General features: G+C 46.0%; 1 protein-coding gene across 2 annotated transcripts in view; it reads left to right on the forward strand.

The window, feature by feature from the left end:
* The first annotated feature begins 3184 nt into the window (after window positions 1-3184).
* The window catches only part of lrp6 (low density lipoprotein receptor-related protein 6), a 50640-nt gene continuing 38448 nt past the window's right edge, over window positions 3185-15376 (forward strand). For both annotated transcript variants that reach the window (XM_075472343.1, XM_075472344.1), the window contains exons 1-2: window positions 3185-3494; window positions 6222-6618. In XM_075472343.1, the coding sequence (XP_075328458.1) occupies window positions 3440-3494; window positions 6222-6618 (452 nt within the window). In that variant the 5' untranslated portion in view covers window positions 3185-3439. The remainder of the gene's footprint in view (window positions 3495-6221; window positions 6619-15376) is intronic.

A 15376-nucleotide genomic window follows, 5' to 3' on the forward strand; every position in this document is an offset into this window, starting at 1 on the left:
AATGCTGCTAGTACCTCCATGCTTGCCAGATAAACAATGGACGGAGAGAATGGCGTTTTCACGCTAGCATCCTGCCAACATGGCGGATAGGGGCGGGGCTCTGTACTATGACGACAACTCCTCATTCCATTCCCAAAACTCCGTTTTTGTCTCTCTCAACCAGTTTACACACAAACGCTAAACGGAGTTTTTAAAAAATCTCCACATTTGCCGGAGTTTTTTTTTAGCTTCGTTTTCGGAGGAAAAAATTTTGTTTATGTATAAACGAAAGGCACAAACGACGTTTCCTTCTCCCGCTCTGTGACGTTTCCTTCTCCCGCTCTGTCACGTTTCCTTTTCCCGCTCTGTGACGTTTCCTTCTCCCGCTCTGTGACGTTTCCTTTTCCCGCTCTGTGGCGTTTCCTTCTCCCGCTCTGTGGCGTTTCCTTCTCCCGCTCTGTGACGTTTCCTTCTCCCACTCAGTGAGCTTTTCTGCATCAATGCTGCCATCCCAGAAGTGGAAATGAGCTTTGCTCATTGGGGCCCTGATCCAAGCCCATCCCATCACAGAGCCTGGCTGCAGGGACTGCTTGCTGACAGCAGGCTGGATGCTCCTTTGGCTCTTTGCTCCATTTCTTCCAACAAAGATCTGGAACACTGATGGCTCTGACCACACCTCGTGTGACGCTCCATCCCAGACGCCTCCGAGCCCAGAGAAGTGGACGCCGCCTCTGGACCAGGTTAACATCAGGCTTCTTCTCTGCACAGTAAAGTCTGTGAATGGAACTCTGGATCGTAGTGCTGGACAAAGGTTTCCCACAGTAATCCCTTGTCCGTGTGCTTCTATCAGCTGCTGATGAATGAGGGTTCCTGATGCAGCGCCGTCTGAGGGGTCAGAGGTCACGGGGGTCCAGCTTAGGCTTGCTCCCTGAAACTCCTCCAGATTCCCTGAATGCTTTCATGATGTTCTGAAATATGCAGATCCCTTTCAATCTTTCTCTGAGGAACGTTGTTTTAAACACATTTGTGGACAAACTGGAGATCCTCTGAGCACCTCTGCTCCTCTCAGACTCAGCCTCTGATGAACATGAACAAATGAAATAAAATCAATAAGACAAAAGTCAAAGTTACTGTAAGAATTCAGCGTTTTTCTGATTCAGGTTTGTTTTATTCTCTGACTCTCATGAATCTTTCTTGGAGCAGTTATAGATTTTTATATTTAAAAATAAAGTCGATGATAACCAGAATAAAAGTCAGACATTAGGTTAAATATCCTCTGGGACTTTTTTAAGAGTTAAAGGTGGGGTAGGGGTTCTTTTTCTGGAGCATTTTTTACATATTGCTTGAAATACTCTTCACACCCCCATTGCAACCAATTAATTAAAAGTTTTGACACAAATATGAAAAGTTTTAGTGGCCTCTAGAACGTACAATCTAGGAAAAACAGTATCCAATCATTGTGAACGGACCGTTCACAATGATTGGATTCTGATGCCGTCTATCAAACTGCAATCTGCTCCTCCCTCCCCCTCCTTCCCCCTGTGCGCGTACCCTGCTCCGTGAACGAATTACGCGTCCAGAAGCTTGGCAGGAAGCTAAACTAGAGCCAGCTTGGCTAGCACCTAGCATTATTAAACGTATAGTTAGCATAAACTAAATACTAAATACTAAATACGGCAACGATCGATGCTTGCTGTCAGAACAGCGCTCGTGCACCTTCGTGCTCGTGCGCGTTCATGTACTCTAGAGGCGTGCCTTCGGGGGGAAAGTGAAGAAAAGGGTTGGGACTTTTTACCTGTGTATTTTCAAAATGCAGCTTCGCTGGACTCAAAATCCAGGATCTCCTACCCTACCTTTAAAGAGTAAAAATGCTCATATCTACCTCTGTGCCACATCATAAGGTGGAACGTTCAACAGAAACAGTGGAGACAAAGTTCACTAAAACTAAGAGAACTGAAGACAATTACAGCAAAACCGGCTCTAAGAGTTAAAGGTAGGGTAGGAGATCCTGGATTTTGAGTCCAGCGAAGCTGCATTTTGAAAATACACAGGTAAAAAGTCCCAACCCTTTTCTTCACTTTCCCCCCGAAGCCACGCCTCTAGAGTACATGAACGCGCACGAGCACGAAGGTGCACGAGCGCTGTTCTGACAGCAAGCATCGATCGTTGCCGTATTTAGTATTTAGTTTATGCTAACTATACGTTTAATAATGCTAGGTGCTAGCCAAGCTGGCTCTAGTTTAGCTTCCTGCCAAGCATCGTTCACGGAGCAGGGTACGCGCACAGGGGGAAGGAGGGGGAAGGAGGGGGAGGGAGGGGGAGGGGGAGGGGGAGGGGGAGGGAGGGGGAGGGGGAGGGGGAGGGAGGAGCAGATTGCAGTTTGATAGACGGCATCAGAATCCAATCATTGTTAACGGTCCGTTCACAATGATTGGATACTGTTTTTCCTAGATTGTACGTTCTAGAGGCCACTAAAAGTTTTCATATTTGTGTCAAAACTTTTAATTAATTGGTTGCAATGGGGGTGTGAAGAGTATTTCAAGCAATATGTAAAAAAATGTTCCAGAAAAAGATCCCCTACCCCACCTTTAAACAGGCCCTAACCCTAATGAGGAAAATATAGGGTTAAAAAGTCCAGAATGACAGTAAACTGCTTACGTTTGGACATATTTAGTAATAAATGAATAACAGCAGGTATTAATGGGCGTTAAAGAGAGAAAAACACAGTGAATATTCAGCTGGTAAAACACATTTTTGAGACAGAAACAAAGCTCATGGCTGAATTCGATCTAAAGATCCTTCAGAACTAAATGAACAGATCAAACAGCATTTTACTGACTTCAAGAGCTAAAAGTTCACTCGTTGAAATGTGGGAAAAATGAATGAATTTTGGATTGAAAATCAATCCTACCAACAAAGCATGGGCTGATCTGTTTTAATTAGAAGCTAATGAGGGGCCATTTGGGGCCCCTGGGTTGTGGGGGCCCTTTTTTGTGGGATAAAGTAGTCCCACAGGAATGCTCGCGTTATCAGCGGCGCTCTTTGCGGGCTTTCGGTGGTTTGCGGCTGTTCCGCCTGCGGTTCTGCGGAAGATGTCAGTGCTGTGACGCAATGTGTGGTTGTGCGCGTTCAACGTGAACAATGGAAAGCAGCGGAGCGGAGCGGCGGAGGAGGAGGAGGGAGAGCAGGGGGGTGGTGCGGGGAGGGAGCAGCTTCCTCACAGCGGAAGGAGACGACGGAGCTCCTGCAGGACAATGTGAGACACACGAAGAGGCGATCGGACGCAGCAGTGAGCAGCCAGCCAGGATGGAAGCGGGGACGGTGTAACTCACATTGGAGCTGAAATTGATTGGGAATTGTGCTGGAAATCCGCCTTTGTTTTTCTTCTGAGGAAGCGACCGCAGCGATGGGAATACTGCGCTGAGGAGACGCGGCGGCTGGGCCGAGAAACTGGAGAAAGATGGGTGTCGCGCTGCGGAGTCTGTTGTTGTGTAGTTTCTGTTTTCTCATACGAGGTGAGTTTAAGCTCCAGACGGCTTTTAAAATGCAGTTTTATTCTGTTTGGGTTGTGCGGGAGGAGAAAAGTGCTGCTAACCGCCGGGGGCAGCGGGTTTTCGGTGGATGTTTGGAGCTCGGCCCGAGCGGAGCTAACGTTAGCTTCCTGCTAGCCGCTTGTTTGTGCTGGAACACAGGAGCCACAAACAGTCCGTGTTTGTCGGGAAAACATCCCCCTGAGACCCCGCGGAGAACCGCTGCCTGCCTGCTTGTGCTAGTTTTCACACCGCGAGTGTGAGGGTTTCACTCAGCTATCAGCTGATGTAGGTTTTCCAACTTTGTATTGTGTAACTTAAACGGGCTCATCGGGAATAGCAGCAGTTAGCACAACAGATGCTATGGAAGCTAGTTAGCTTCTGCTAACAGGTTGGCTTAACTAGTCCTCAGGCTGGGATAATGATCTGTTTTTACAGCAGGGCTCTGAGCAGAGTTACCCATTCTGCTATAAAACTGTAAAACCAGCACATTAAACTTGGTTTATAACAAACATGTAACACTGAGCCGAGTTAAACAGGAAAACTGAGTTAATATTTACCTGATAAAACACACACCTGTGGCACAGTGTGCGCAGGTTGAAGGTTAAACATTAAAGAGTTAACTTGAACTAAGATAACTGAAGACCACCAGAGCTGAACTGATCCGTTAAACAGTCTTAACCGGTAAAGTAAGTGTTCAGCAGGTTGATAAAGTTCACAATCAGGACAAAGTCTTTGTAATAAAGAAGCCCTCAAAGGTTCAACTAAACTGTAACAAGCATTAACAGGTTAAAAAAAGGCAGGAGACTATTATTTACCTGATTAACAATAGATTCATGAGGAAAATATGGGGTTAAAACATATAGTTTGGACATATTTAACCAGTGTTAGACAGTAACAAATGATCACTGCAGTTTAACTGAATAACAGCAGGGATTAATGGGTGTTAGAGAGAAAAAGCCAGTGAATATTCACCTGGTAAAACACATTTCTGAGCAACAACACGCTTTATCTAAAGATCATTCCCAGCTAAATGAACAGATCAAAGACCATTTAATGACTCTAAAAGTTGACTGGTTGAAATGTGTGAAACATGAATACATAGAAAGGAATTAAAGTCAATAAAGTTATTGAAGTTGAACTGATGTGTCGACCTGATCTGCAGAGTTCATATTTACCTGGTAAAATGCGTTTGTGAGGAAGAGGAGTGATTAGATACGTAGCTGAGGTGCAGCTGGTCTGAAGCAGAAGTTTCCGAGTGTGACTCAGCCGCAGATAACATCAGTAAAAACACCTCGCTCCAACCCGTCTCTCAGTCGAGTTAAATTCCTGTTTGTTTGACAGATCCCGACGAGAACAAATCCATGAAGTCTGCTCTCAGGTTTCTGCCTTTGAAATTCCTTCAGAGGTGATTTATCTGAGCTGTGCAGAGCTGTGCAGAGCTGTGCAGAGCTGTGCAGCGCTGTGCAGCGCTGTGCAGAGCTGTGCAGAGCTGTGCAGAGCTGTGCAGAGCTGTGCAGAGCTGTGCAGAGCTGTGCAGCCACATCAGACGCTCACGGCCTCCTCTCATACCAGGAGAGCTTTTCTCCTCACTTCTGAGGACACACAAAGGATCACAACTGAGCCAGAACCAGAACCCTGAGCAGAAAGGGGGCCTTCAGTCTGTCAGGTTAAAGGTCAGCTCATCAATGGTGACGTATTAGCAGTGAGACCAACTATTGATCAGCTGTTTATGATGGAAGAATAAGAATGAATCAGCTGATCAGCCTCTGCTGGCAGGTGCGGATGAGAGATTGATCCGTCTGATTATTGATCAGTCTGATTACTGATCCGTCTGATTACTGATCCGTCTGATTACTGATCCGTCTGATTACTGATCCGTCTGATTACTGATCCGTCTGATTACTGATCAGTCTGATTACTGATCCGTCTGATTACTGATCAGTCTGATTACTGATCAGTCTGATTACTGATCCGTCTGATTACTGATCCGTCTGATTACTGATCCGTCTGATTACTGATCCGTCTGATTACTGATCCGTCAGCTGGAAGCTTTCAGCTTCAGATCCAGTCCAGTGCAAAGGACGCCTTGACGGGAAGCCGAACCAGAACCATGTTGAAACCTCTAACTCTGCGTGTTCACATCTGCTAATGAAATAATAAAAGTCCACTTTGTCTGGTTTCATCTGGTTCTGAAGCAGTCGAGTTCTGTCTGATCCACATGAATAAAAAGAAGGACCGGCGTTTAATGCAGCTCAGAAATGTGAGCTGGACCGGGCCCCCTGCGGGTCGGGTCAGAGCAGCTGTGTGGCACAGGTCCTGAAGGTGTCCGTGTCGTGGTTCTGTAAATGTTTGCGAAAGGAAGCTCCCCTCAGCGGAGCGAAAACGGGCCGGCAATAAGCCCGATTGGTTCTGGACCCTGTAAAGCTGGAGCGTTCCGGTGAAGGTTCTGTTGCAAGTCAAAGCGGGCTGCCTGGTATCCCAGAATGCACTGCACTGAGTGTTCCTGGGTGATTTCAGGAGGTAAAGTCCCTGTAATGGGTCTGAAATGACAACAGAACCAGAACCCTGCTGACCGTCCTATGGGTCTGAACCCTGCTGGTTCTCTGTGCAGATATTATATTGGATGTTATTGGATGTTTTTAGTGAATCTTTGAGTGTTTCTCTCTTCCTCTGAAACTCTAACCGGTTCTGTTCTGTTTGTGATGGCAGGCGAGCCGCTGCTCCTGTACGCCAACCGGCGGGACCTTCGGATCGTGGATGCGGCGCACGAGAAGGCCAACGCCACGGTGGTGGTGGGAGGCCTGGAGGACGCGGCTGCCGTGGACTATGTCTACTCGCAGGGCCTCATCTACTGGAGCGACGTGAGCGAGGAGGCCATCAAACGCACCTTCTTCAACCAGTCGGGCGCCAGTGCGGTCCAGACGGTGGTGCCGGGCCTGGCCTCCCCAGACGGACTGGCGTGCGATTGGTTAGGAAGTAAACTTTACTGGACAGACTCGGAAACCAATCGGATCGAGGTGTCCGAGCTGGATGGATCTTTGAGGAAGGTTCTGTTCTGGCAGGAGCTGGACCAGCCCAGAGCCATCGCCCTGGATCCAGAACGAGGGTGAGTCCAACTGTAACTAAACTTTGTCACAGAGACACATCATTTGTTCCCATTTCTTTAGCTGCATGTGTGAAAAACAGCAAAGATAACACAGTGTGACAGACAGAAAACAGGATTTCTGCAGCAACAAGGTGATTCCCAAAGAGCTGTTAGCTGAAAACTTGGCATATCTCAGCATGGTGTGCAGTGTGTCCTTAAAACATTTGAGGAAACTGGACAAGTGGAGGACAGAAGAAGAAGTGTCAGGCCTAAAGAACTATCTCCAGCAGATGAACAGCATCTGAAAGTGATGTCCTTAAAGTGATACTCCGGAGTAGATTCAACCTGGGGTCATTTGAACCGTGATATCCAGCCAAGTAGCCCACCCGCAGTTTTTTCGATATTGGCTGAACATCAGCTGAGTTACTGAGTTATCCCGAATAGCTTCGTACAAGCGCTAATGGATCCTGGCAGTATCTCCAAAATTACCACACTAAAATCACATGCCATGACACCAAACTTCTACAGTAGTACAAATATGGTCTGTACTCACAAAACGATGCATTTGGAAGTTTGTACATAGTCCAGGAGTTTATTATTATCAACACAAGCCTGATAGCTTTTCTGCTGCTAAAGCTGCGTCGGCGTCACTTCCTTGATCTGGGAGCTTCAAAGTAAGATGAGGGTTGATCTACTACTGTAGACGACAAAGCAAGGCTGCTCAATTTCTTCATTGATAAAATAATTTCACAACTCTACAACATAAAAAATTCATAAAAAAACATGTAGAATATAGCATATACTTTGTTGTCTACAGTAGTAGATCAACCCTCATCTTACTTTGAAGCTCCCTGAAGTGACGTTGACGCAGCTTTAGCAGCAGAAAAGCTATCAGGCTTGTGTTGATAATAATAAACTCCTGGACTATTTTCAAACTTCCAAATGCATCGTTTGGTGAGTACAGAGCATATTTGTACTACTGTAGAAGTTTGGTGTCATGGCATGTGATTTTAGTGTGGTAATTTTGGAGATACTGCCAGGATCCATTAACCCTTGTACGAAGCTATTCGGGATAACTCAGTAACTCAGCTGATGTTCAGCCAAGATCGAAAAAAACTGCGGGTGGGCTACTTGGCTGGATATCACGGTTCAAATGACCCTAGGGTGAATCTACTCCGGAGTATCACTTCAAGAAAGAGGAAAAAATCCAGCAAAGACCTGACACAGGAGCTGAGAGATGCATCTGGACCTTCAGCTGATCCATCTGCTGTTGGCCCAAGCCTCATCAGAAATGGGCTCCATGGAAGGGTGGCTGTCAAGAAGCCGTTCTTAAGGAAGGGAAACAGGGAGAAAAGGCTGAGCTGTGCCAAAGGACACAAGAAGTGGGCTGAAAATCAGTGGCAGCAGGTCTGATGGAGGGATGGATCCTCCCCAGAGCCCGGAGCTCAACATTACTGAAGCAGTGTGGGATCATGTTGGCAGAGAACGGAACAAAAGGCAGCCCACATCCAAAGAAGAGCTTTGGGATGTCCTTCAAGAAGCCTGGAGAACTATTCCTGAAGACTCCTTAAAGAAAGGACAGAAAGCTCATCTGAGGGGGTTCAGGCTGTGCTGGAGGAGAAAGGAGCTCAGAGCAGATATTCACTTTAACTCTGGTTCTGCCTCAGATTCTGGGTTTATGTTCATGTTGGAACATGTTTCAGTGAATCTCTGCAGCTGTTACCATGGAAACATCTGCAGATATTCACTTTAAAGCTGCTCAGAACTGAACTAACTCTGCTTCTGCCTCAGATTCTGGCTTTATGTTCATGTTGGAACATGTTTCAGTGAATCTCTGCAGCTGTTACCATGGAAACATCTGCAGATATTCACTTTAAAGCTGCTCAGAACTGAACTAACTCTGCTTCTGCCTCAGATTCTGGGTTTATGTTCATGTTGGAACATGTTTCAGTGAATCTCTGCAGCTGTTACCATGGAAACATCTGCAGATATTCACTTTAAAGCTGCTCAGAACTGAACTAACTCTGCTTCTGACTCAGATTCTGGGTTTATGTTCATGTTGGAACATGTTTCAGTGAATCTCTGCAGCTGCTTCCTGTTTTTATATGAAATATGTAGAGAAATGAGGGAGTTTCTGGATGAAGTGTATTTAAAGTCTCGTTGTTGTGACACAGCTTCTGGTTCCTGTTAGTGACATCACAGCTGGACGTGGCGCCCAAACACTCACGAAGAAGAAGAGGAAGTGAAAGTTTCTTTAGTTCTCACATGAATGAAGCTATCGGGTCTCTGAATGACCTTTTAACCCTGATTAAAGCTGATCTTGGACGTTCTGGTTCTGGTGATTGATCCAAACATTTTCTGCTGCAGAGATCACAGCAGGTCCAATCAGAACAAAGTAAAAGGATGTCAGGTTGGGGCCTGGTGTGGTCTCAGGCTGGTTCTGGAAGAAAAGTTTAGAGGTTGAACTTTGAAAATGGACCAGAATCCCATGTATCCCAGATGGTTCTGGTTCTGCAGCAGCTCTCGGTTCACTTTGGGTCTGAACAGGAAGAAGTTCTTCTGTTTGGGTTTCTGGCTGAAGGTATTTGAAGACATCTCCTCATAGTTTCAGCTTGACGCTGAAAGCCAAAGGTTCCTTTTTCTGGGCCGGAGGAGACAGTTTCAGGCCCGGTTTTAAGCCCTGTTTCACAGCGTAAACTGGTGCTTGTGGCCTTCTGTCCTCCTGCTGAGTAAAATGAAGAGCGGAGTTTATTTTTGACCAGCTTCCACCTGCTCAGCCCGCTCCTCCACCTCCCGTCCTTCAGCGCCCTGTTCCCACTGCGTCTCTCCTGGGAGCTGTCGGATTAGGATGTAAATCCATTAGGACGCAGATAAAAGCAGCCTGTAATGTATTCATTAGTTTTATTTAAATTTTGGCCCGGCGCCGCCTCTCGCTGTCTTTCCGTCTCTTCTCTCGGGTTTCTATTCATGGAAAGTCTTGCCGCTCGGCGTTTGATCCGCCTCCGGGTCGCAGATAAAAGTCTCAGCATGTGCACGCCGTCTATCCACTCCGGGTAGCTGACTGTGGAGTCCGGTTTGGGTTTGACTTTGTGTCTGTTGGTGGCGTTTTCATCTCCAGCTCTGAAGTAGAGCTGCAGCCAACCGTTATTTAGGTAATCGATTGTTCCATCGATTATTTGTGATATTACCAATACATCTGCATTAATAACTTAAATGAACTCTTAGCCACAGTTGGGCTTAAAACGTGTTTTAATTCCTCATCCTGATACTGATAACAGGACTACAGAACAGCAGATGTTTGCAGATGACATGTCAGCTGACGCGTGGCAGGATGTTCGTCTGTGGTTTAATGTCGAGCTGCTGGATCGGATCTGGGCCTCTGTAGCCCCTTTCACACTGAGGAAGAACCCACGTTTAATTCGTGAATTTAGTGTGTCCGCTGTTCCTTTCACACTGACGATCCGGGCTGGGGTGTCAACTCGATTCGACCCGCGTCGGACCCTAGTCTTTTTGCCGAGCCGAATTTGATGTGAAAGCAATTGACGCGGGATGGGCGTGGGCGTGGCATGACGTGAAGGGGTTAAAAGACAGAATGGACAGCTGATCACAACCAAACACCAACCCTTGTGGTCTTGCCATCTTCCGCACTCTTCTTGCAGACATGTGTGTTCAGAGCCATGACAGCTAAACGTCAATTGCGTCGGCGCCGTTCGGGTTCTTCTACTTCAAATTGTCGATGGATTTCCTCAACTTGGACATTATAGTGCTGTTGTATTCTCCGCATATGTTCTTCGGCGGCATCCCACGTTGTGACCATCCACCCCCCGTAAAATAACATCTCCATGAACTGCATATACACTTGCGTGACCGAACAAACAGCCAGCAACGAAAACAAGTCCTCAAGGTGTCCCGCCATCGTTGGTTTGAAAAATTTGATGCAGACAGGTGTATTTAGGCCTACCTCCGGCGCATGGCTTGTGCCTACGTCATTGTACACGCCCAGCATTTTATGTGTTTCATGTGACGCTCTGCCACTAGGCCACGCCCCCTGAACTCGGTTTCAGGCGACACGGATCACCTAATACGCCAAGCTTTCACATTGCATCGACGCGGGATGAAGTGGCAATTTAGACCCGCTAAGGTAGCGGGTCTCAGTGTGAAAACAGCTTGTGATACGACAAAGGTTTAAGCTCACAGTGGAGGGAGAGAAGTGATGGTCAGGGCTTAAACGGGGTTAAAAGGTCCAGCAGGATGTTGGGGCATTTCTGTGGAAGTTCTGAACTTTCAATTCCAGGAACTGATTTCGGGAACTTTGTGAGAAACGGGTCGGTCATCACGTCAGTTGCTGAGAGATGGAAGACGAAGCACGTAAAACATCAGCTGGGCTGTATGTGTGCAGAAATAAAAACCTCTCATTCACTTCCTTAAATATTAAAGTGTTGATTACACAAAAGTTCAAGTTTCAGTTCATAATCGGCTTCCAGAAAACACAAAAATACGTAAAGAATCCTTTTCTGTTCAGGGCCCACTTCCCTGTTGTGAGCAGCATGGCTGCAGAGAGAGAAGAGAAAGAAAAAAAAATATATAAGTTGGGAAAAGGAGGAGAAAATGAGTGAAACGGGTCGAAGAGGAGACGCAGGTCGGTGATAACTGGAATCTCCTCCCACGTCGCTGCGTCCTGAGTTTGCATAGAATCCTCACATAACTGAGCCGTGAGCCCGACACGAAACGAGTAGTGTGTTGCGTCGATTAGTGGTGTTCCGACAAAGACGGAATACCACTAATTTGTAGTGGTGCAACGGATCATCATTGATCCGTGATCCGTTCGGATCAATTATTTCGGTTCGGCACACACATGATCCGCGGATTGCTTTATGAAAAAAAAAATTGTGCGCATGTTCAGTCCTCACACAGCCGTTACCATTCCTGCTAGTTTCAGGGACAGAGCTACTTTCCACGCTCTGGGTAAAAGTCTGCAACAGTTCCCTCTTCAATAAGCAAACAGTCCTATGGCTCGTTTGTGATTTATCGTCCTCAGCGTAAAACATGTAGAACAGTGGGCATGGAAAATAACAGTAGGCTAGACTTCGGTGCTGACTTTGCAGCGACATCACCCCGGTGTTTCACTGACAGGAGTGAAACCGAAAGCGGGTGAACAACCGCTCATCACCGCGGCATTTAGGCAGCCCCTTCCTTCACAATCTGACCGGGCTAAAGCGATCACAAACGCTATCGGTGTATTTTTATGTTGCACTTTAAGTTTTTTTTTTTTTTTTATTATGTTGAAAAGAAGATGTTAATTGTGCACTTTAAGTTTTATATATTTCAATTTAATAATTTAAAAGTGTTAATAAACAAAAAGACAAAACATGTTTATTTGTCTTTTTTTTTTTTTTTTTTTTTTTTTTCTTTTGCTGATCCAAAAAATGATCCGATCCGTGACTCTGATCCGAGGAACGATCCGAACCGTGAGATTTTTGATCCGTTGCACCCCTACTAATTTGTTTCGTCAGCTGAAGCAGCGCCACCCGTTTGAGCACAGAGAAGGCAAACTTTTAATTGATTAGTTGATGTTGATGTGCGATGTCTGTCACTATAGACAATCTTTACATGCACATATGCGTCGTAGTTGTGTTCCGGGTCTGTTTAATAAAGAGAGCGGCACCTCCTCACTGAAGCAAGTGAGCGAGTGCAGAGCAACATGTTTCCTGTGTTTCTGAAACAAGTAGCTGAGTGAGTTTACTACGTTTGTGAGGGATGTGTTCATCAGCTGAGACGTCGGAGAGAGCTGCAAGCAAGAGAGACCACCGCTGCTGGAGAGCAAACAGCTGACCGGTCAGATATACGATTTTAATTTAAAACACCTGTTCTGTATTTATCTGAAACAGTTGTATAGCGTCACATGTCACGTTCAACTTTGACAGAAAATAAATATTTAATTAAAAATGAACATTCTGATATCATCAAATCTCAATCAAGAGTAACAGGGAACATTTAAAATGTATAAATAGTGATTTGTTTTTATCGTGATATATATTGATATTGACTGATATGAAAAAATACATATATATATTTCCCCATATTGCCCAGCCCTAGCTTAAAGGGGAACTCCGGGGCATTTGAAGCGCGTTTCCATTGCTAGAGGTTGTCAAATACTGATAGTAGGACACAGACAGGTGCAAATCGGCGCTCCCTGTGTGGAGATCGCGCTGTTCGCACAGCCTGTCATGCGAGGCTAATACGTGGTGGCTAGGGGCAAGCGCTAACCCTTCCACGTAAAACAACAACTTGCACACTGCAGAAACGTCACACCACTTTATAAACCATCCGACAATAAAGTCACAAGCCTTACCATCAAAACCATATGCATGGTTCTCACATTACTGGCATGGGGACGTTACAAAACAACTTTATAAACAGCATGTCACTCACTGGTTAGTTGTACGCTCGCGCATGTGAAAGCCCAAAAGAGTTGATGGACGATAATTAAGTTGGGTGGAAACAGAAAGTAACGCTGCTCTGGTGGAGGAGAGTTAGAATAAGTCGGGTGGAAACAGGAAGTAACGCTGCTCTGGTGGAGGAGAGTTAGAATAAGTCAGGTGGAAACAGGAAGTAATGCTGCTCTGGTGGAGGAGAGTTAGAATAAGTCGGGTGGAAACAGGAAGTAACGCTGCTCTGGTGGAGGAGAGTTAGAATAAGTCAGGTGGAAACAGGAAGTAACGCTGCTCTGGTGGAGGAGAGTTAGAATAAGTCAGGTGGAAACAGGAAGTAATGCTGCTCTGGTGGAGGAGAGTTAGAATAAGTCGGGTGGAAACAGGAAGTAACGCTGCTCTGGTGGAGGAGAGTTAGAATAAGTCAGGTGGAAACAGGAAGTAACGCTGCTCTGGTGGAGGAGAGTTAGAATAAGTCAGGTGGAAACAGGAAGTAACGCTGCTCTGGTGGAGGAGAGTTAGAATAAGTCGGGTGGAAACAGGAAGTAACGCTGCTCTGGTGGAGGAGAGTTAGAATAAGTCGGGTGGAAACAGGAAGTAACGCTGCTCTGGTGGAGGAGAGTTAGAATAAGTCGGGTGGAAACAGATGTGAGCTTTACGAGCCTCAGTTTTCGAGTTTTCGACGTTTCTGTGTCCTGTGAGCTCACAGCGTGAACATTTTACCGTTGTTCTCTCTGAGCCGTCTTTGAGGAAAAACCCAGGCTGGAACGCAGAGCTGGACCCGGTTCAGCTGGGATGATTAATGCATCAAGTACCAAACACAATGCAGCTCTTGTGTCGGTGCACGGCAGCTTCCTCCTCCTCTCTGCCCGGCCCACATTGTTCAGACGGGGGAAAATGTCCCCCTGAAATCAGACTGTAAATACTCCAGACTGGTTCTGTTGGTGTCTGGTTCTGATTCGACCATCTGGTGGTTGCTTTGTTTGCAGTGAAACCCAACCAGCTTCCAGCTTTTGTTCCTGCATGAATGGGGTAAGGTGGGGCAGCTCTGATTGTGGGTCAGAAACATGAAGGATAAGATGATACTGTTCTGATGGGCCACATGTTGGACAGTTCAGTCACAACTCTGCCCTCACAGAGAGGCTGTGGCTCAGGTATCTGCTTATTTCACACAAATCACACCTAAAAACATAAATTTTATGACTAAGGACGAATCAATTCTTCACACATTACAACTTCCTGGAGTCCAGTTTCAAACAGCGGTTTTTAAGCTCATCAGAGCATCACATTCTGCTCACTGTGAGTCGGCTTTAGCAAAGAAAAACCCTGAAAGACCTTCAGAAAGCTGGTTAAAGAAATGAGTCTCATTCCCAGTTTCCACTGACTTCACTAATCTGCTTATTGTTTTTGTCTCAGAAAGAACAAACCCGCTGATAGGCAGTGAGCACAACTTCATGCTTTACAGCCGCTGGTCCTCATAGTTACATCTCTCTAATAAAACAAAAAAGTTACAAATTGACCTGCTAAATAGAACTGAGAGAGGTTTTGTTATTTTTTAGCATTGAAAAGATTTCCTGATGTTTCCATGAGAACTTATTAAAGCGAGGAATGGAAACTGAGGCGGCGGCTGCATCAGCAGGAGGTTTGTGCTGTAAAACATCCCATCAAAGACTGAATCCACTTCAGAGGAGCGCAGCTTCGGGCTCTCAGCACCAGTTTCAGGTAAAACAAAGAGGGAATTAGCTGCTCAGCAGTAGAGCAGCCCGCCCTGCAGCTGGGGGTCCTGCTCAGAGAAGAGCTGTATGAACCTTCTGCAGGCGCTGTTCAAACCACCAGCAGAGTGTAGAGTGGAGACACTTCCTGTGCATCTTTACAAGCTTTAGCTGAGATTTCTGAGGATGCTGCTTGAATAGGTTCAGTCTGATGGTTGTTTTTGTTGTAACCAGGGCTCTGAACCGGTTCAAGGAACAAAAACGAACGGAATTTTACGAGAAACGGAAACGAAAACGAAATGGTCTTCAACTGTTCCGGAACAGAAACGTTATTCTGAAATCCACAAAACCGGTTAATAACGTTTTTTTTTCGTTCTCTATATATTTTATAAAATTTCACAAAAGCGTAGCCTTTGTCAGGGGGGAAAAAAAAGACTACTTCCGGTTGTGCGTTCACTTCGCTGCCCGCTAGGCTCAATGCAGGCAGCTGTCACGAATCACTTCCTTTATCCACTACTTAGTCTAGTTATCCACTAGTTAAGTGATAGTTCGGAGTAGATTCACCCTAGGGTCATTTGAACCGTGACATCCAGCCAAGTAGCCCACCCGAAGTTTTTCCGATCTTGGCTGAACATC

Source organism: Odontesthes bonariensis, chromosome 8, assembly GCF_027942865.1.
Source record: "Odontesthes bonariensis isolate fOdoBon6 chromosome 8, fOdoBon6.hap1, whole genome shotgun sequence".
NCBI classification, from domain to species: domain Eukaryota; kingdom Metazoa; phylum Chordata; class Actinopteri; order Atheriniformes; family Atherinopsidae; genus Odontesthes; species Odontesthes bonariensis.